This window comes from Salmo salar, chromosome 16 (genome assembly GCF_965601325.2).
Source record: "Salmo salar chromosome 16, fSalSal1, whole genome shotgun sequence".
NCBI classification, from domain to species: domain Eukaryota; kingdom Metazoa; phylum Chordata; class Actinopteri; order Salmoniformes; family Salmonidae; genus Salmo; species Salmo salar.
This window is the reverse complement of record NC_138306.1, coordinates 6,176,441-6,199,139: the sequence shown is the minus strand read 5'-3', so window position 1 is coordinate 6,199,139 and position 22,699 is coordinate 6,176,441. Positions and strand designations below refer to the sequence as shown.

Genomic DNA, 22,699 nt, shown 5'->3' with positions numbered 1-22,699 from the left:
GTGTGATATCCAACACCTTGATAATGATCTCACATACTGTAGGGTAATATGCTGCCCATCTTCACTGAACAGATTCATATCTACCAAACCAAAAAATGGGCAATTGTGTGATTACTGAAATCTTCCAGTAACGACAGCTTTATTATAGGTCATGGTGCGTGCATACTATTAGATACGATGGGACAGGAATCTTTGCTGAATAGATTCCTACCTCAACATATAGGACAGTTAAAACAGGAACTGAAAAACAGGAACTAACGTTCAGCCAGGGGGACGAGGGGGATGAACTTGCTGAAGACACTCTTGGCGATGGATGCACTGGAGACGAAGCAGGAGTAGTTGCCACTGTCTGATGAATCCACCTGGTGAGAGACGTAAACAATTCAGGTAAACATATTTGATCTTATGTCCTGTATTATGTAACCCATGTTTGTAACTGCGTGTTTTTATGTGAACATCTTTCTGCTGTAAATTCAGCCTTTCTTCAGTTTATATAAACTGTGAGCATCGCTCAATAAAGTTCAAACGCTGTGTCAGAAATGGCAACCTATTCCCATGATAGTGCACTACCTTAGACCAGATAGGGTGTAAAAAACTATGGTAGGGTGAAATGATAGGGTGTCATTGCAGACAGTCGAAGACACATTCTGAAATCCACCTTAGAGATGTAGAGGTTCCCTGTAGTCTGGGAGACAAAGCGACGTTTATCCAGCGTGATGAAGATAGGGAACTCATTCAGAATCCAGCGGAATGACAGCTCGTCTATGGAGAAAAGACACACAACCCTCAACCTGGCGATCAAGCCTGAATCTGTCAGTCAAAGACAGAGGAGATGGGGGAGCGGCGGAGTGCCAGGATGGAGAAAGGCTGAGGAGTTGGCTCTTTTCTTCTTATACTGTTTTCAAACCACACTATCATGCTGACCCAAACCACACTATCATGCTGACCCAAACGATACTTTAAAATGAAAGCGAACAACGGAAGCATTTGATGCTTTAATATCAAACTGTTCATCATGACGCTATGAAAAGAGTTGAAAAGGACAAGTATCACTGAGGAACTGTAATTAAGTAGCCGCGGCAGCAGCTGAAATATATGTACGTTACCATCATTTCACAGAATGGTTTTGTTGTATAATTTGCAAAACAATGACTATGCATGTCTGCTGTACAGAATTCTAGTGGAGCTCCCGGTTGATACCAAATAGGTTTGTTTAACGAATATCAATAATTAAGAAATATACAAATAAAGGAGACCAAAATTGGGCCAAGAAACACGCCCGACTCGGAGAGGAAAACCTGAACAGATTAGTGTAAAGTACCTTTGATGAAGAATACAAAGCTACTGTATGAAATTACATTTAAAAAAGCATCCAAAACAGCTTATTTTGCCTCACACATCCCTACACTGAGGCTATAAGTGTAAAACTCAGCTCAGGGCTACAGCGTGAGGATATAGCCTACAATATGTCAGAACAGAAGCAGCCTCATGAAGGAGTACTGCCAGTCACCAGCAGGGGGCACACTTTCATTGATTTTCACTGTTTTGACTATCTGGGTTGACTGAGTCATAGCATACTGTTGGATTTAATACTGGAATAGAGACACATGTAATACGTGCAATGCTACAGACCATAGTGTTAACCTAGCACCATAGTGTTAATCTAGCACCATAGTGTTAACCTAGCACCATAGTGCTAACCTAGCACCATAGTGCTAACCTAGCACCATAGCATTCATCCCCAGCCATCACACTTTGTCTTAAGATGTCTCAACACATCTTGAGACATTAAGTCAAGATGTCTTGAGACACTTTAATTAAGATATAGACACTTTTCAAGACATCTTAAGACATTTTACGATACATTTTGAAGACACGTCTTAAGACAAAATCTGTGTGTAGTATTAGTATTAGCTGCAGAAATAGCCTAGCATCAGAGAATTAGCTGCAGCTGTTAGCCTAGCTAGCACTTACGTGGGTAGTGTGGAGGAGGAGCGCAGAGCAGGACTGCCCCCTGGCCCTCCTTCACGTGCACCGCCTCTCTTTCCTCAGACGAGAAGAAGTCCAGGTCTGGAGGAGTGAGTGAGTGAGTGAGTGAGTGAGTGAGTAAGTGTGAGACAGAGAGAGAGAGAGAAAGAGAGAGAAAGGGGGGCAAGCAAGAGAGAGAGAGAGCGAGAGAGAGGGGGGGAAGAGGGAGAGAGAGTGATGGGGGAGCGGGGGAGGAGGCGAGAGAAGAGGAAGACAGAGAGTTCAGATTCATTAACAAGCCTGGAGAATCCACTGTAATGCTCTCCCTCACCTCATTTACGTAATAACACTTTTCCTCCAATACTCTTAAACCCCGTAACCTCCTAGCTCAAAACCATTTTAAAACCAGAACCTGCATTACTTTAGCTAGCAGGCTTATAATTTGCAACTGTCCTATTTCAAAGGGAGGGAACTAACTATTGATTCTGCAGAGGTGATTCCGTCTCGTGCCAGACTCTATAAAGTTTGACCATTCAAATGTAATTTCCAAAGTTGTTATAATGTGGCGCTGCTGCCTCTCTCCCGAGTCCCTATCACAGCTCTACTAATATAGGCATGAAAGTGTAGCCCCTGTTCATAAAACGTCCCTCCGTCCTTCCTGCCTATGATAATGCGTTACGCAAAAAACGAACGGTGGATCCGATCACGCCCCGGTGTCCCATCCACTCACATCCAAACTGGACGCCAGCCTCTCGGCTGACCACGGTGCCGTAGTCGTTGGTGGCCACACAGGAGTAGTTCCCAACGTGTTTGTTTTTGATGGGGTTAGAGATGACCAGGTCGCCCCCGACCAGGGTGTAATGGTTGTCACCATCCAGGTCTATGTTCTGGCTGTTCAACCTCCACCTGTAGAAGAAGATCAAGTTCATTTTAAACATATATCACAATGCATTTTTCCACATTTGAAGAATTGCATGGCGAATGAGGGCTGGATGTTTTAAAGTCCTTTAAAGCCATGTATTAGGACCTCCAGACTTGGCCCTGTGCAGGACATCATGCTGGGGAGAGACAGAGAGATGGGGGGACATACAGCACACACAGCGTGTGGTATTTAAGGGGGTGAGCAGAGAGGAGAGCAGAGCATATGTTACTGGTATGTGGCAGGTGGGTTGGCTCGTGCTCGACAGCTCATGGTGATTTTGGCCTCGGGCGACTCCTCGGGGTAGATGGTTTCGACCGGCTGATCCTCAAACACTGGCCCGTAACCTGTAGCATCGTCTGAGAGGAAAGAGACACACATACAGACAAATAGGTGGAATGAATCAGGAACTACTAGGTCAGATAGGAACAATCCTGTCCACCTGTCTGTTTCAGTTCCGTTTCTTTCGCTTAGTGCCTAACGACTGAGACACGGGTCTCGGGATAAGACGTGTGAGTAAGTGATGTGAATTTTGAGTTGATTTTCTTTCACGGAGAAAACATTGGTTATTGATTAACTGCATTCTTGCAGTGCTTGAACAACATGGTGTAAAGTCTTTCCACTCCCAGCAACCTGGCTCCTACTGTACCCATGGTATTTCTTAGTACTGTAGTATCTTCTGACGTCAGGTGGCTAACCTACTATACGCAGAGCCATCTCCCATTGGTTCAATTATTGTCGGAAGCTAATACCAAATCTTAAATGGGAAATGAACATTTAACCCAAAACCCTTTCAGATGCCACCCTCATCCTCAGAGATGACAAGACAAGCAGTTAGCGGGCTAAACACAGAGAGAGATCTCTTTGATGGAAATGCCTTGCGTCATTCGACCTGCCTTTAAACCGGTGTCGACACACATTGATAACGAGATCTCGTGCGTGCGCGAGCACACACACGAATGCACACACACAATCTAAACATACGCGCCACGCATGCACGCACGCACACACACACACACACACACACACAAACACACTTGGATAATTAGATCCAATTAGTCATTAAAAAACACACGCATCACAGAGCTCCCATGAATAAGAGAAACACAATGCAAGACAAGACAATGAATAACCAATGAGGCAAAATGTTCCTGAGATGCTGATTATTCTCTCAGATCGTGACTGTCCATTCAGGTGTGTGTGTGTGTGTGTGATCTCGCTCTCTGAGCACATCTGTCACCTCTATGCCACTGTCACTGCACACACACACACACACACACACACACACACACACACACTTATCTCATCTGTCTACATAGGCAAGCAATGCCTCTAAAGATTCACTGAAGATTCATTCCTCTAGAAAAGATAAGAATTACACGCGAACTGCCACCCAGGACAAAGGGTTCATATTCTCACAATATCCTGACAGAAAAAAGCCGGATGTCTTTGAGCGCTGAATAGTGATTGGCTGAAAGCTGTGGTATATCAGACAGTAGACCACGGATATGACAACAACAAAAAACGACTTGCTTACTGCTCTAATTACGTTGATAACCGGTTTATAATAGCAATAAGGCACCAGGGGTTTGTGGTATATGGTCAATATACCAGTGCTAAGGGCTGGATCTAGGCACTCCGAGTTGCTTCGTGCATAACAACGGTATATTGGCCATATACCACAAACCCCTGAGGTGCCTTATTTGCTACTATAGTCTTCATTCTCAGTGAGAGAGATATAGAGAGAGAGACAATGAGGGAGAGCGAGAGAGAGAAAGAGAGAGAAAGAGAGAGAATGAGAGAGAAAGAGAGAGAGACAGAGAATGGGAACGAGAGATAGGTTGAAACTTGGACTTCAGAAAATATGATTTTATCAGATACTTCAGAAAATGTACAAAAACAATTGCAATGGACAGGAATGTAGCTCACACACTTCAACACAAGGACAATGTGTAAGTGCTTAACACCGTCATAGCTTGATGGCCTAGTTCCAACCATTTGGAATGACTGCTGCTTGAGAGAGAGAGAGAATTACATATGCTGTGCCATAAATAGGGCACGAAGGCACGTTAAGTGAGAAACAGTGTTCAGGGAAGAAGAGAGGAGAAAAGGAGAAGAGCAGTGAGTGTATGGAAGAGAGCTGAAATGGACACAGAGGCCTGTCTGGCCCAGTGAAAGGAATGCTAGTCATCGTAAAGTTGTGTGTGTGTGTGTGTGTGTGTGTGTGTGTGTGTGTGTGTGTGTGTGTGTGTGTGTGTGTGTGTGTGTGTGTGTGTGTGTGTGTGTGTGTGTGTGTGTGTGTGCATTCACCACTTCTTGACTGTACCATGTGAAGTGACAGATGGTAGAGAGGAGTGTTAAACAGACCCCATAAAGCCCACAGCCTGCAGATACCAGGGACCTTGATGCTCTCACATCTGTATTAATGCTCTCTCTCCCTTTCCCTCTCACATGAATTTCTCTCTCCTCTCTCACTAGTTCTCATTGCTTCTTGATGCCTCTCTCTCTTCCTCGACCGTCTCGCTGCTCTGCCTCTATCGCTCTCTCAGCGAAAAACACATCAATGGACTCTTTCTTTCTCTCTCTCTCTCTCTCTCTCTCTCTCTCTCTCTCTTTCCCTGGCTCAAACACGGACTGTTTCTCTCTGTCTCCATCTCTCTCATCTCTCTGTTCCCTACTTCTTGTACACCTCTCTCTCCCTCTCACAGTCCCTCTCGAAAGACTTCCACATTGTTCTCTGTCTTTCTCTCTCCTCTCATTCTGTGTGTCTCTCAGTGTCTCAGACACGTTCTCTCTCCCTGTATTAATCCCCCTCTCTGTCTCATCTTCTGGCATGACTTGGCTGTGGTAGCACTGGCTGGGTGACTCCGTTAAAGAGGTGTAAAGCTTTTTGGGGTATGCAATCATGTCCTCAGCAGTCAATGGACAAACACACTGACACACACACACACACACACACACACACACACACACACACACACACACACACACACACACACACACACACACACACACACACACACACACACACACACACACACACACACACCCTATTCTCTCCTGGGCTGTGAAGAGAAGAGCCATCCTCTGGACTATTACCAGACAACAGGACTCGATTCAACAACACTGTCTGGCCTATACTGGAATAATACCAACACAAACCTGCTCTCTCCTGATCCAGGATCCTGGTCTCGTCTGAAGCTTTTCTTTTCCTCCTTTCCTTCTTACTTTCCTTTCTGGCATCAGAGCTTCTAATGAAATGACACATCTATTATTCATCAGTTAGGTATATATTAGGCAACATTTTCGCCAGCAGGAATTTGGATACTTATTTAAGCATTATAATAATGTGGAGAACTGTGACCGTGCAAGATGCCTTGTATCTCACACAATTGTCTCCCAGCCTGTAGGGAAACTCGATAATGATTTTGTTTTACGATGTATATGTGAGCTATATAGTGTTGCACACATTTAGGCATACGATGATATTATTTGTAAATGTAATTAATAAATAATACAGACATAACAAGTCGAGCACCAAGCTCCACTAGTTAACTCCTAGAAAGTTGTTCATCTGGGAGTCTATTTGTTTGTTTGTGTGTTTGTTTGATTACATGAAGAAATTGGTTGTTGTCCAAGTGGGACAGCGAACATATGTGCTGTATCCCGAAGGCATCTCCACTGCAGCATTCTGTGGGTGTGTTCACCATGCCAGGTCTGTGAGTGAAACGTGGCTAGAGCTTTGTTGCTAGCCAAATCCTCACTGTGAAAGTGTTATTGTAGAGTGCATTGGGTGTCACTGCATCCCAAAGAATACGTTAATATGAATACTATTCAGTACTAGAGATGCGCATGGTCATTACTGTATGGTGCATGTGTACAGAGAGAGGGAGAGAGAGAGAGTGGTTGAAGTGTTTCCATTTAGGCAAATTGGGCATTAGTAAATTGGTGACAGCCTGTAACGCCAACATGGATAGAATACAATAATTGAATACTATTTGCCATATTCTAATAATTCCACATGTGCCAATGTATCGCCACGGTCCGTGCCATAGTAAAATTTGCACTGTAGATATTAAATAATTAGAAGGTGAAACTCGAATCAGGTCAACCAGAAAAGCAAGGTGAAGCAATTCAGGCATTCTTGAAAGTCAGGACAATCCTTGTCTCGCAAATGTTGTTTTAGATTTTTCAAGGAGTAGGCATGTATAATTATAACAATGTGGAGTGGAGCATTATAGTTAGGACTAAGTGATGCCATCGCATACCCCCGTACCTTCAAAAATGATTTGGCAATCATTTATTCGAAAAACACAATTTGCATCATCATTTGTCACAATAAAGACAGTCAGACACAATAAAAATACACCTCTGTCGAACGGATACACATTTTGTCGATCTTTATTACATTTATCCTATATCTGCTGTTTCCATCACACATTTCGTAATGATTTCTGTCGATTAAACCTGGGTCAATGGAAACCTGTCTACTGTAGGCCCTAGATCCTGCAGCATGCTATGCATGCATTCACACAGCGCCACACAGAGTACAGATAACATAAATATGTCCTCGGGTTTACATAGATGCAGGGGCCTTAATCTTGCACATCTCTGCTGCTACATTCGCAGACGCACTTACAAAGAAGGCAGACTGGTCCTTTATTCTTGCACACCTGCTGTGACATCCACAAAAGCATACCCAATTTGATCGCCCACGGTCGATACGCCACTTATCATCCATGAGAGAGAGAGAACGTGAGAGGCCGTGACAAGAGAGAGAGATCGAGAGAGAGCGAGCGAGAGAGAGAGTAAGAGCGAGAGAGAGTGAGAGAGAGAGCGAGCGAGAGAGAGAGTAAGAGTGAGAGAGAGTGAGAGCGAGAGAGAGATCGAGAGAGAGAGAGAGAGAGAGTAAGAGCGAGAGAGAGCGAGAGAGAGAGCGAGAGAGAGTGAGAGAGAGAGCGAGAGAGAGAGAGAGAGAGTAAGAGTGAGAGAGAGAGAGAGAGAGAGAGTAAGAGTGAGAGAGAGAGAGAGTAAGAGCGAGAGAGAGTGAGAGAGAGAGCAAGCGAGAGAGAGAGAGAGTAAGAGTGAGAGAGAGAGAGAGAGAGTAAGAGCGAGAGAGAGTGAGAGAGAGAGCGAGAGAGAGCGTAAGAGTGAGAGAGAGAGATAATGTCTAGGAGAGAATAAAAACGCACCCTGCGTGCATTGTCACAATATGTTCTCCTCTAACAAAATCATTTCAATTTACCCTTCACTGACTGTCACTGGTTGGTTAGTGAGGGGAATATGGTGGTGGGTGAGGGGAATATATAAATAGTGCCATCTATGCATATCCTGTACACTATGACAGCACACAGTAAATTAACCATTGCAGGTCCCTGACCTTGTCTATAGATAATTAGGAGGCCTCCCATGTTTCTGTGACAAGGAGTCACCTTAGTGTGTGTTACGTTTTCCAAATGCACAACAAACGTGACTAGAGTTAATGGAAATGCTTCCTATAGCTCAACAGTTAATCATTTGTGTTGTTTCTATAAAGATCTGTATTATTATCTATGCGTTTTATCCAAACGGAAGCCGTGAAACCAACATATTTCCACATAATCTGTCAATTCTAGTTATTCACCCATTTTATTTTCTCCATAAAGGAAGAAAATAAAAATAATAATGTTTTTTTTTATTATTGTTACAGAAAATCTATAATACATTACAATAATGTAAGATGCTCTTTCTTCGTGGCCAACCTCTGCTTAATTAACTTTAATTTTCTCAATTACAAATTGATGAACCTGATGAACTCTCGGACTTTCAAAAACATCACGCATTCCATCTATAATAGCATAATACATCTAGATAACTGTATTATTACAAGTCCCGTCGCTGCTCCCATGGCAACATAATGCCAGACAAATAAAGCATTTCCTAATGGTCCTCATCCTCGTCGTAATGTCAGGATATTTAACCAGATCATCACATGCATCATCATCATCTGCTAACAGTGGAAGGATCCCCAGAATGGACACGGTAAACGTTAACCTTGACCCCCAGACAACGTTTCATTAGGCTCTGTCCTTTACCAGCCAACAACGATGAGAGGGGAACTTCCAGGCAGAGTCCCAAATGGCACCCTATAACCTTTACAGGGCCCTGGTCAAAAGTAGTGCACTATATAGGGGAAGAGGGTGCCATTTTGGACGCGCTCTCGGTCAGTGCCAGTTTGTTAACCCACGCTGACAGGCCGGTAACGTTCTAAAGTGTTTCAACCACCACCACCCTGTGGGTCGATGCGAGGCCAGAACTGGGGACTAGGGAGTATTGAGGCCCAATGGCCTTGACATACTTCCATTGTTTGTGGGCTACATTATATGAGACAGACATACTTCCATTGTATTTCTTGCTACAAGTATAAAAAAAACAAAAAAACATTGGAAGATCCTGGAGGGAAGGACTGATGGTTTGTGTACTAGTTTGTCAGAGCACAGAATACTAAGATTAAGCAGGGACACAAGTCTTTCCAGGTCATTGAAGATAGATGCAGTAGGAAGCATATGTCATGCTAATAACCTAGTTAGCGCTTACAAAAGTTTGTTCTGTCCCTCTTTTAACACCTGCCAGCTACACTCTCATGTCTTATTGGCTGCAGAAGTGACCAAACAAACTGTCAATGATTTAAATTTGCTGGAACAAACATAGCTGTGTTCTAATCTAGTGGACGAGGGTCACACAGGTTATGGTGTGTTTTAAAATGAAAAAGAGCTGTCTAATAAAGTCCCAAAGAAGTACAAGTCAACTGCAGGTCAAATATCAATGCGATGGAAAGTGTTTTGGCCACGGCCTCGGACTTGGAGTTGCCTGACAACTGACGCCTTGCTAATATCGATGCCGTACAGCCAAACTTGCAGTGATGAACTTTTGCTGAAATAAACCATCCCCATCTGAGTTGTAATCTAGTGGACGAGGGAAGTGTAAAGCTGTGGCATGTCTTCGAATGGAATAGAGCGGTCTAAAAACGTCCGGAAACAGTCAAAAGGTCTAAAAACAGACAAACGAGTCAACTGCAGGCCATACAAAGGACAGCAAAGATCAATCAGAATTTTCTCCGACTCTCTCCATCTTCCTGGACTTGGGTTAAGTGTCTAACAAAATGCTCTTTGAGAGCAGCTTGCCTGTGATGCCTTTGGAGGCCCTCAGTGAATCATGAAGGACTTTCCATAGGGCCTCAAGGCCTTAAGGCCATTTTCAGTAGGGTAAGCAACCAAAAACGTTTTGCAATGGGACATGAAAATGAGTTTTCCTGTTTCAGTACATTTTCTTCGGTTACATTCAGCATGGAGAAAACAAGGTAACACTTAATTTAAAGGGGGCCTTATTACAGTGTAATTACATATGTAATTACACCGTAACAAGTATTGTAATTAATCATAACAATTCATAGTTACACTGTAATAGCAAGATGTAACTGGTGGTAATTGCAGTCTGTAATTACAGAGGTGTAACAACGAATGCTTGTTACGACGCTCGTTACAAACGTAAAAGTTCACGATGCCATCCCAACGCACCATATTTCAGCCTGCACAAATCACGTGATAGGTGTCAGACAATTGAAAGCTTACCACCTCATTCACACAACTCTGCGAAATCCCCTCCAAACATGGTTTCTAGTAACTCCTGTCAGATTTTTAAGTAGGCAATCTGCATATTGCTGTGTGTGTTTCTGGATTCTGCTTGGATTTGGTGACATTGTAACATTTCCTCATTATTCCAAACTGATAAGAAACACACGCGCGCGCACGCACGCACGCACGCACGCACGCACGCACGCACGCACGCACACACACACACACACACACACACACACACACACACACACACACACACACACACACTCTGTTGAGATTATCCAGAACAAGTCTTACCTCCGTAGAAACCAGGTTCCCCTCCGAAAACAGATGTATCTGGAAGAGAGTCAAGACAGACAGGGAGACAAGGCAGGTCAGCATGTTCATTTAGAAAATCCATTACAGATCCTCCATCTTTTTGCATATTGGAGAAAGCTAACGAATAACAATCTCTCCAGTGCCATTGCTGAAAGCTCCTCCACCATGCACCTGTCTGGTTAAAAGCCTCCTCTCCTACCCAGCCTCCCGCCACGAGCTTCCCCAAGCGGGTGTGATACCCAAGCTACTCCCATGGCTTGCTGCACTGCTTGGCCCCCACCTTTCAGTCCGCTCCCGACTACCCAAACTGGCACAAGTACCACCACCACTTGCCCATTCTCACCCGAGCTTCGGTCACCGCTCCAGCACACACTTACATGCGCACACATACATTACACCCGCACACATGCACCCCAAAAATCTGAGGGGGCACAAAGTACATGCGGATGGGTGGTCAATTTTGCATTTTTCAAACACCTGAAACAACTTTTTCCTGCTGTCTGTATCGTCCTGACTGGTGTTGAATTGAAAGGAATGTGAGTATTATTCAATACATTCAGTTATTTCTTGCTTTTCTAAAGTCTACCAACCTTGCCAGTAGGCATGTTAGCTAAGATAGCTACTCTAACTTGATTAATAGCCTAAAATGTCTCCTTGGTAGCTAGTTATGAGGCTGGGAGCTTGGGAACCTATCTGGGATAGCTAAAGCCTACTTCGTAAAATTGCTTGGTAACTAGTAGTATTAAAGAGAAACAACAAAAAATATATTTACTGTGTATATATTTATTAAATAGGACAAATCTGAGCCCCTGTGCCCCCTATAAGCATTTTTTTTACCATTATTTAACTAGGCAAGTCAGTTTAGAACAGTGGGTTAACTGCCTTGTTCAGCGGCAGAACAACAGATTTGTACCTTGTCAGCTCAGCGGTTTTGAACTTGTGACTTTTTGGTTATTAGTCCAACACTCTAACCACTAGGCTACCCTGCACACACAGGTGTCTCTGATCCAAATTGTATCTTTAGCCTGTGGACTTTTACTCTGGAACTTATATGCATTTAGATTTGTATTACTTGGACTTTATTGTTATCTTATTGTAGCTGATTTTATTGTAGCTTATTCATATTTGTGATTAGTATGCAAACTCTAAGGCATAATATTGTAGATCTGAGTCTTAGAAAAGTTTCTATGGTTATTTGTTATGTTGATTGATAGGATGTAAATGAACATGTTGCAGTTGCTATTGTCCACCCTTGACTCTTACACTGAGGATGATGCATTTAGGGCCTGATGCCCCAACCATGTCTCTGGGCTGTACGCAGCTTTTCAAATACACTACACGACCAAAAGTATGTGGACACATGCTCATTGAATGTCTCATTCCAGAATCATGGGCATTTGTTGCTATAACAACCTCCACTCTTTTGGGAAGGCTTTCCACTAGATGTTGGAACATTGCTGCGGGAACTTGCTTCCATTCAGCCACAAGAGCATTAATGAGGTCGGGCACTGATGTTAGGCGATTAGGCCTGGCTCAAAGTTGGCGTTCCAATTAATCCCAAAGGTATTTGTTGGCATTGAGGTCAGGGCTCTGTGCAGGCCAGTCAAGTTCTTCCACACCGATCTCAACAAACCATTGCTGTATGGACCTCGCTTTGTGCACAGGGGCATTGTCATGCTGAAACAGGAAAGGGCCTTCCCCAAACTGTTGCCACAAAGTTGGAATTACAGAATCATCTAGAATGCCATTGTAAGTTGTAACGTTAAGATTTCCCTTCACTGCAACTAAGGGGCCTAACCCGAACCATTAAAAACAGCCTAAGACCATTATCCCTCCTTCACCAAACTTTATAGTTCGCACTATGCATTCAGGCAGGTAGCGTTCTTCAGGCATCTGCCAAACCCAGATTCATCCGTCAGACTGCAAGATAGTGAAGGGTGATTCATCACTCCAGAGAACGTGTTTCCACCACTCCAGAATCCAATGGCGGCGAGCTTTACACAGCTCCAGCTGATGCTTGGCATTGTGCATGATGATCTTAGTCTTGTGTACGGCTTCTAGGCCATGGAAACCCATTTTATGAAGCTCCCGAAAAACAGCCCTCGGCGTTCTGTGAGCTTGTGTGGCCAACCACTTCGCAGCTGAGCCGCATTAAAAATCACTGAGCTCTTCAGTAAGGCCATTCTACTGCTAATGTTTGTCTATGGAGATTGCATGCCTGGGCACTCGATTTTACACCGTGTCAGCAACGGGTGTGGCTGAAATAGCCAAATCCACCAATTTGAAGGGGTGTCCACATACTTTTTTATACACAGTGTATGTTGTGTTAAAGACTCTGGTTCCTCTGGACAAGGTATTCCCCAGGGGTACGCGCAATGCCATCGGGGGTACGCCAAATAAAAATGTGATTCACATTTAAAATTTAAATAAAAACAATCTTTACATTCTCAAACAGTACATTTATATCTTCCAACGGGGCTATACATTTGGGTGAGTTTTTTTTCTCGCCTGAGTAGCCTCGTTTCACTGCCAAAAATAAAATTCAACCATCTAGTGTTCAGCGAAATAACAACACAATGTCAAATACAGCTATCCTAGTCAAATAATTAACATCCATTCACATTAACCATTACTCTCTTGCGGGAAACCTTCACTCTTGCACAGACATTTAGAAACGAAACATGACAATTTAAAAAATAAGCCACAGGACTTTTTTTTGCGAGAATAAAGACGATTTTCGAGTAGTAAGACATGTATAAAAGCAACCGATACCATTAATAAGAAGGGGCTAGAAGTGTCTTATATGGTGAGCTACCGAGTGGCTAGGACAGGCAAGCCCCATACTATTGTGGTGGACTAAATTCTTCCTGCTGCCGCGGATATGGCTGGGACAATGCTGGGGGAAAAGACCAAAAAACTATATAGACAATGTCTTCATGAAACAAAACATCAATGACATGGCAGGAGATGTTTTGAAACAATTACTGCTTCGCATACAAGCCAAGGAATTATATGCGTACCAGCTGGATGAGCCAACAGACGTGGCGGGCCTGGCACAGCTCCTGGTATATGTCCGTTACGTTTATGGGGGGTCAATTAAGGAAGACATCCTCTTCTGGAAACCAGGACAACATGAGAGTATATTTTTAAATTACTGGACAGCTTTGTGACATCAAATGGACTTTGGTGGTCAAGATGTGTACTGATGGCGCAAAAGCCATGACATGGAGACACCGTGGAGTGGTAACGCGCGTGCAAGCAGTTGCTCCCGACGCCACTTGGGTACACTGCAGGATCCACCGAGAGGCTCTTGCTGCCAAGGGAATGCGTGACAGCTTGAAAGATGTTTTGGACACTACAGTGGAAATTGTTAACTTTGTTAAAATAAGGCCCCTGAACTCTCGTGTATTTTATGCATTATGCAATGATATGGGCAGCGACCATGTAACACTTTTATAACATACAGAGGTGCGCTGGTTATCAAGGGGCAAAGTATTGACATGTTTTTTTTAAATTCAGAGACAAGCTTAAAGTTTTCTTTACTCACCATAATTTTCACTTGTCTGATCGCTTGCATTATGATGAGTTTTTCACACGACTGGCCTATCTGGGTGATGTTTTTTCTCGCCTGAATGATCTGAATCTAGGATTACAGGGACTCTCTGCAACTATAATCAATGTGCGGGACAAAATTGAGGCTATGAAATGAACTCAAGCTTAGGGACAATGTCTTATGTGATATAGCGAAGCACCTGGGTGAGCTGGGTGCGCAATTACGCAGGTACTTTGCCGAAACGGATGACACAAACAACTGGATTTGCAACCACGTACCTATGTGAGAGTGGATTCTCAGCCCTCACTAGCATGAAAACTAAATACAGGCACAGACTGTGTGTGGAAAATGATTTAAGACTGAGACTCTCTCCAATACAACCCAACATTGCAGTTATGTGCATCCTTTCAAGCACACCCTTCTCATTAGCCTGTGGTGAGTTATTCACAATTTTTTATGAACTAATTAAGTTTGATATGTAAGATGGCTAAATAAAGAGCTAAATAATTGATTAATATTATTATTTGGTCCTATAAGAGCTCTTTGTCACTTCCCATGAGCCGAGTTGTGACAAAAACTCACACTCATTCTTATGTTTAATAAATGTATCGTATAGTGTGTGTGTGGCAGGCTGACAATGATGGCAACAAAAAAAAACATTTGACCGTGGTGCAAGATGGGGTATGCAGCTGGAGGTTGAATGTTTGAAGGGTTACAGGATTATACAATTTTGGGAACCACTGCTCTGGACTATGGTTCTAGTACTGTTTGTGAATCGAAATTAAAAAGTCAGAATGGCACATAAATGTAAGAAGTCTTGTTGCAATACTTGATTTTGTGAATATTTGGATAAAAACCACAGACCCAGATGTATTTATATTTTCTGAAACCTGCCTCAGAAAATATAGCGCTGACAAAGACATTGGCATTGATGGTGTCACGTCCTGACCATAGAAAGCTTTTATTTTCTATGGTAGAGTAGGTCAGGGCGTGACAGGGGGTTTTGTCTAGTTTATTTATTTCAATGTTGGTTCTAGTTTCTTTTTTCGATGTTGGGGGTTTTGTCTAGTTGATGTATTTCTATGTTGGTTCTAGTTTCTTTTTTCTATGTTGGGGTTTTTGTATGATTCCCAATTAGAGGCAGCTGGTTATCGTTGTCTCTAATTGGGGATCAAATTTAAGTTGTTGTTTTTCCCACTAGGTTTTGTGGGAGATTATTTTGAGTTAGTGTATGGTGCACCTCTTCGTCACGTTTTGTTGTTTTTGTTTATTAGTTTATTGTATGTATTGCATAGTTTCACAGATAAATAAAGATGTGGAACGATACACACGCTGCGCTTTGGTCCGCTCCTTCATACGACGACCATAACAGATGGTTACAATGTCAAATCAGAATTTGTGCTTATGGGTGACCTGAACGTAGACTGGCTGACATCCAGCTCTGATCAACTCAAGAATCTATGTATCTATAATCTTACTCAGATTGTTAACAATGTAACAAGATTGAATGCAAAGTGTCCTCTGAAATCCTCTTTGATTGATCTTATTTCAACCAACACTCCACATCCTTTTAAGGCTGCTGGTATAACTGATATAAGTGATCCCTGTGCTGATGCCTGTGTAAGGGATGGTAAAATTCCTAAACTACCTCCATGAATCATGATGAAAAGAAACTGGAAGCAGTTTGATACTCGGGGTGTTTTACATGATGTTTTGAATATTGCCTGGAATAGAGTTGAATTCATCCCTGATGTTGAATTAGCTTTTTCTTACTTCCATAAAGCATTCCAGGAAGTACACAACAAGCATGTCCATTCAAATAATACAGAATTAAGTGCAGAGACAACCCTTGGTTCTCAGATGAACTAAAGCAAGAAGGTCTGATTCAGCTGATGATTTGATGGCTTTTAAATGCCTTTAGAATCAGGGTGTGGCTATGACCTGAAAGCAGACCACTACCTCAAATCTCCTGCTGATAATCAGAATAATCCTTCCAAATTTGGCAAGTAGTGAAAGGTTTAGAGTGTAAAAAAGAAGCACAGCTCCCTAAACAACTGCTGGTTGACTCACAGGTGGTAATTTATGCAGGCAGATTTTCTTTATGCGGATGGATTAGTTGATAGGGTTAAAGGTTAACATGAGCCCGCTGTGACATTCTCGCCCTATTCTGCATTAGAGGTGCATAGAGCCCTGAAAGCAATTCATGTAAAATAAAAAATCCCCTGGCCCTGATGATCTAGACCCCCGCCAACTACAATTAGCTGCAGACATCATTGCTCCCCCTTTAACATGCATCTTTAACCTCACCATAGAATTTAATGAAATCCCCAAGTTGTGGAAATCAGCATTTGTACTATCTCTTTTGAAAGGAGGTGGTCCCACTCTACTGAATAACTATCGGCCCATATCTAAATTGTCTGTTCTGGCAAAGGTATTGGAGTCCTTAGTCAATAAGCAGTTTAAGGTCTACCTCCAGGAAAATAGTATTTTGAGTGGTATTCAATCAGGTTTCAAGTCTAGCCACAGCACAGTCACAGCAACTTTTAGGGTTTTGAATGATAGTCACTGTGCCCTGGAAAATAAGCTGCATTGTGTATCTGTATTCATAGACTTGTCAAAAACATTTGACACTGTGTACCATACTGTCTTGGTGCAGAAATGTAAGTGTATTGGGATTACTTGTCAAGCTCTGGAGTGGTTTGAGAACAACCTGTCAAAGGCAGATGGTTGTAAGTTGGACACTATAGAGTTGTGTTTGGGTGTGCCTCAAGGATACATTTTAGGTCCCCTGCTGTTTATTATCTATATCAACAACATTGGGAGACATATTGAGACAGCTGATGCAAATTTTTATGTGGATGACACTGTTCTCTATTCAAGTGTCAGCAGTTTAACTTTGGCTTCTGAAAAAGCTCAAACAGCTTTTAACGTCAATAGAATCGGTACGATTTGAAGCTTGCTCTAAATTCCTCTAAAACAAAATGGACTGTATTTTCCAATAATAAACACTCTAAAAAAACATAGAATTACAACTTTGGAAGGACATTCTATAGAGCAAGTAAAAATGTAAAAATATTTGGGAGTTTGGGTGTATGAGAAGTTGAGCTTCACCACCCATGTAGAGAATCCATTTTTTACTTAACACTTCTTTTTCTTTTTTTTTCTTAAAACTTCTTAAAGCATTTCACTGTATTCGGCGCATGTGACAAATACAATTTGATTTGAACCTTGTCAGGAAACTCAAGCTGCGTGTTGGGTTTTATTACCGGCACAAAGCTTGTTTACTTTTGCTGCCAGAAAATAGTTGATTCGTTGTACTTTTCTCTCTGTGTTGGACTATGGTAATACTATTTATGCACAAGCCTCAAGCTTTACGCTGACGGCTCTTTACTCTGTGTATCATGCAGCCCTTTGTTTTGTCACCAATCAGAGACGTCTAACTCACCATTGTTATCTCTACAGTACTGTCGAGTGGACATCACTAGCAACCCGCAGGCTCAAAGAGTGACACATTCTTAATTATAAGGCCATTTTAGGAAAATGTTCAATTTTATCTATCCTCCTTTCTACCTCAAAATGAAAACACATTCAAGCTCAGATCTCAATCTTGTTTCATGCCAACAGTCCCAAAAAGTTTTACCGATCATAGAAAAAGGTCCTTTCATTACTCAGCCCCCTGGTCTTGGAATTCCCTCAAAGCCAACATAAAACCCCAGGACCTGGTGTCCCTGGAGGAGTTCAAAGGACAAATAGATTGACAGAATTGAGATAATGCCAAGAGTGTGCAAAGCTGTCCTTTGGGTGGCTACTTTGAAGAATCTAAAAATATATTTTGATTTGTTTAACACTTTTTTGGTTACTACATCATTCCATATGTGTTATTTCATAGTTTTGATGTCTTCACTATTATTCCACAATGTAGAAAAGAATAAAAATAAAGAAAAATCCTTGAATGAGTAAGTGTGTCCAAACTTTTGACTTGTACTGTAGCCTTTTCTAATTTTCACCCGATGTCACTAGTTTGCATTGCTTTATACAAGGAAGCTTGTTGTTTAACTTTATACACACCACACACACACACACACACACACACACACACACACACACACACACACACACACACACACACACACACACACATCCACTGTTTGTTTGATGTTGCCAGTGTCTTCTGTCTCTGTTGTCTGTTTTGTTTTACGTAGTTTAAAAAAAATGTTTTATCCCCCGTCCCCAAAGGAGGCCTTTTGCCTCTTCCCAGGTCATCATTGGAAATAAGAATTTGTTCTTATTTGACTTGCCTGTTTAAATAAAGGTTAAATAAAAAATATTAAGATCAACAGTGTGCTGGAGTTTCCTTCTATTCAGCATATTCATCCAACACTGTTGAGAGAAAACAGCAAGGTTAATATTGCAGCAAGTTAAACTTCTCACCGCCCAATCTATATACGGTACATACTGTCACTGGCTTTCTATCTACTGTATCTCCCCTTCTGTATGAAGCAAGGGGTTAAAGGTGACATTGCTATACATTGCAAGCGTACCGAATTATGCTTGCAGTGAGATTTGACTTGTCTTTTGAATACACTGCTCCATACATTTCTGTCTTGCATTATAGAATATGTGACAATCCCAGTGATTGGGCATTGACAGCAGATGTGTACTGAAGGCTATAGACTAGGGCCATTCAAACAATCACACTGAGATGAGAGATTTCTCTCCCATCTTCAACATGGTCAGCTTGGGTTTGATGTGATGAAAGAAATATAGAAATCTGCACACTGTAGAATGATGCTGCAGTTTCACTGTGCAAAGATATTTCAGGCTTGAGTTTGATGTCACATCATGTAACATGACATGAGACATACAGTGACATACATTGTCCAATAAGAGCCTTAGTAAGGTGGAGAATCAGCTGGTCAACAGCAAAGAAATAGAATTACTAGAACGGACATTCCTATGCAAATCAATGTTCTATGATGGACTTTGTCCCTTCTAGTGACTACTTCTACGGTCAACAACGATTATCAGACCTCTACCCAAACAGACAGTAGCCCTCTGCTGACTTCCTTCTCCACGGTCTTGACTATGTCGTAGTTTACGTAACTACAACAACGGCATTACATTAAGCTCTCAATGGCTATGTCAAAGCGATGTCCCTTGGCCATAGGGATGACCCATTTATGCATGCTGGTCTGTTGTTGTGTTTCAGAAGAGGCCAGATCAGGCAGGCATACAGCACAATGTGATGGGGTGGTGGTGCGATGCGCTGGGCCAGGCACACACACACACAAACACACCCTGTTGTCATTGCCTTCGGGTGAAGTCGAAGCATGACTCACACACCTCTTCCTATGAACAAATGTAATCTCCACCATCCCGATCTGTTTGAAGGATATGTGTTGGGAAGTAGTGAGAACGCCAGAGTCCAAACAACACATTCTTTGCTTCAGCTGAATTGAAATCTAAACTCCTAAAGGGTTTGTCTGGGGTTACACAACACAGACCGGTCATTTTCAGCCTTGCTCTCTTCTATCTGCCTGCACATACAGTGGATAGCTGCTTGACCTTGGCTGCATCCCAAAAAGTAGCAATTCAATGGACAGACACATTCTATTTCTCCTGCAGTTAAACTGAAGGTGAGACTGTTGCCCTTCTTCACACTACTGTGCCGGCCCCGAACTAAACTGTCCTAGCTAGCGCTGATATTTTTAATTTCAGTAAAGTTCCAGCAACTACGGTGACTGCATAACTAGGCCAGCGCAGTACCGCTTGGTTTGGCTCGGCTCAAGTACGGCTCAGTAGTGTGAAAATCCCTAGAGTGTGATTACCATATGAAACTCACCAGTGGAGGGGAGAGTGAGGGACAGGAGGAGGAGGAGGAGCACAGTGAGGTGCAGCATGTTGCTCTGTGTAGAACCTCCTGAGGTGATGCTTAGAACCACTGCTGATGATGAAATATTAGCAGGACAGGCTGCTTTTCCTGCAAGAGAGACAGAGACAGAGAGTGGAGAGATGAAAATTGCCGAATAATGGAACAACACATTGCACCACTAAAATAAGACAGTAACATTGCATCACGTAGCCCATTACTTTCTTCAAAGACACCTCAAGGATTAATCAAGGATTAACCAACAGCAGTTTGGACCAGAAGGTATTAATAAACTTTGGCAGCCATTTTTTTATGGACTTCTTAAACCCCTAAATATAATGGATATTCTGATGGCAATCATTTTTTGGTAAATGTCATGAGAGCTGAACAGTTCAAACTTGCAGTGACATTGCTCTGATTAAGCAGCTTAACCCAGCAATGTGAAATTCTCATTGGCCAATCAGGGGGAAGTGAAAATAAAACTACTGAGCATGGCCATGAAGGAACAGTTTAAAGGAATATTACTGTGCAATAAGATTAATACTCTTGCCCTTTTTGGCATCAGGCGAAGGAGCTATTTCAGTGAATCGAATACGTTTCAAGATAAGAGCAAATATGTGACCCGATTCAGGACACTAGGCATATGTTGCAAGTCACGACTTCACATGAGAGCTGTTTGAACATAACCATTTTTCTTTAATGAAAATGCGTTTTTTGGCAGAAATGCCTTTTCTAACATGTGACCATTCATGTGTCTTAATGTCAAATATTATATGCCATCTGTACATACGAATATAATTGTTAAATTACGAGCCTAGTTGGTTTTCCCACAGAAAAAGCGAGCAACCTTCCCGCTAACCATGATTGGCTGAGAAAATGAGTGGGCTGGACATGCCGATACAGTGCCTTGCAAAAGTATGCATCCGCCTTGTTGCATTACAAACTGTAATTTAAATGTATTTTTATTTGGATTTCATATAATGGACATACACAAAATAGTCCAAATTGGCCAAGTAAAATGAAAAAAACTACTTCTTTCAAAAAAATATATTACAAAAAAATGGAAAAGTGGTGTGTGCATTTGTATTCACCCCCTTTGCTATGAAGCCCCTAAATAAGATCTGGTGCAACCATTTACCTTCAGAAGTCACATAATTAGTTAAATAAAGTCCACCTGTGTGCAATCTAAGTGTCACATGATCACAGTATATACAGTTGAAGTCGGAAGATTACATACACTAAGGTTGGAATCATTAAAACTCGTCTTCAACCACTCATTTCCCGCCTGGATTACATTGTCAAACTAAGGCAACCATGCATGGCATCAGACAGGAGACGCGTCCAACCATGATGTATACTGGTAAGATTTTCAGATATTAGACGTTTCTAATTTTTGACAGAAAGTGGTTTAATTTCAAGTGTGCTGTTACCTAGCTAACTGGCTGGGTATTAGCTGGCTGTGTCACTAGCTAACGTTATGTGTATGATCTTATTCTTCGTGTCGCAGACACATTTGCTTGACTAGTTATAGCCATAGAACCTGGTCGGTTAGCTACCAGCAGATTCATGCAGGGTAGTAACGTCATGAGTTGTGATTATGGTCCATTGTTTAGCTAGCTAACGTTACATGTCTTAACAAAAGACTCTACTCTAATTTTGACAAAGTATTTTCATTTCAAGTTAAAGTGTACTGTTAGCTAGCTAGCTAACGTTAGCTGGCTGGATCGCTAACTAACGTTACGTCATGCGTTGGGATTCATTGTTTACCTAGCTAGCTATCTAGCTATATTTCTTAAGAAAAGACTCTCATTTTAGTGTGCCAGAGGGCAGAATAACCGATGCATTATTGAACACTCGACACCCGTTGAGTATGTTCGGTGACGTTCAGCAACAAGGAGTAATTCAATTGTTGCCAACAGCACAGTTACAGTCACCAACGCAACGCTCTGGATAACATTAAAAAAGACTAACCAGCTCTGCTAGGCCGAGTAAAATGGTCAGAGTGGGGTGTTCCCTCATTATGTGTCTGGAAGCAACGTTAGCTAGCCAATGTTAGCCAGTTAGCTTGGGTGCTTGACTGTAGTTGTGAGGTCAGAGCTTTCGGAACAACCCTACTTATTGGCCAGAGCGTCCAGTGTGCGCTCTGAAAGCGAAACCACAGAGCAATAGGGCTAGTAATGTTCAGTGAGCTGTTCTATCTCTCTTAGATGTCTGGAAGTAGCTGGCAAGTTATAAAGAGATGGGTGGGGCAAAGGCTTAAGAGGGTGTGAACAATGCTGAATAGGTGGAGACAAAGAAGGGCTCTCCAATAGTAGTACCAAAACATTGAAAGACGGGTTCTCAAAAGTGAGTTTACAAGTTGATCACCTTTCAAAGCAGAATTACTTTCCCATTGTTTCCTCAAATGTAGTGTATTATATACCATTTTGTAGCTCTGAGTCTCTACGTTAAGCTAT

At 42.2% G+C, this 22,699-nt stretch overlaps 1 protein-coding gene across 1 annotated transcript in view; it reads right to left on the bottom strand.

The window, feature by feature from the left end:
* LOC106573085 (contactin-1a) overlaps window positions 1-22,699 on the bottom strand; it is a 129,929-nt gene that overhangs the window by 45,223 nt on the left and 62,007 nt on the right. Inside the window, exons 2-8 of the mRNA XM_014147770.3 lie at window positions 20,217-20,354; window positions 10,801-10,839; window positions 3,120-3,246; window positions 2,699-2,874; window positions 1,975-2,070; window positions 659-762; window positions 260-362 (exon numbers count right to left, since the gene is read on the bottom strand). Coding sequence (XP_014003245.2) covers window positions 260-362; window positions 659-762; window positions 1,975-2,070; window positions 2,699-2,874; window positions 3,120-3,246; window positions 10,801-10,839; window positions 20,217-20,274 — 703 coding nt within the window. The 5' untranslated portion in view covers window positions 20,275-20,354. The remainder of the gene's footprint in view (window positions 1-259; window positions 363-658; window positions 763-1,974; window positions 2,071-2,698; window positions 2,875-3,119; window positions 3,247-10,800; window positions 10,840-20,216; window positions 20,355-22,699) is intronic.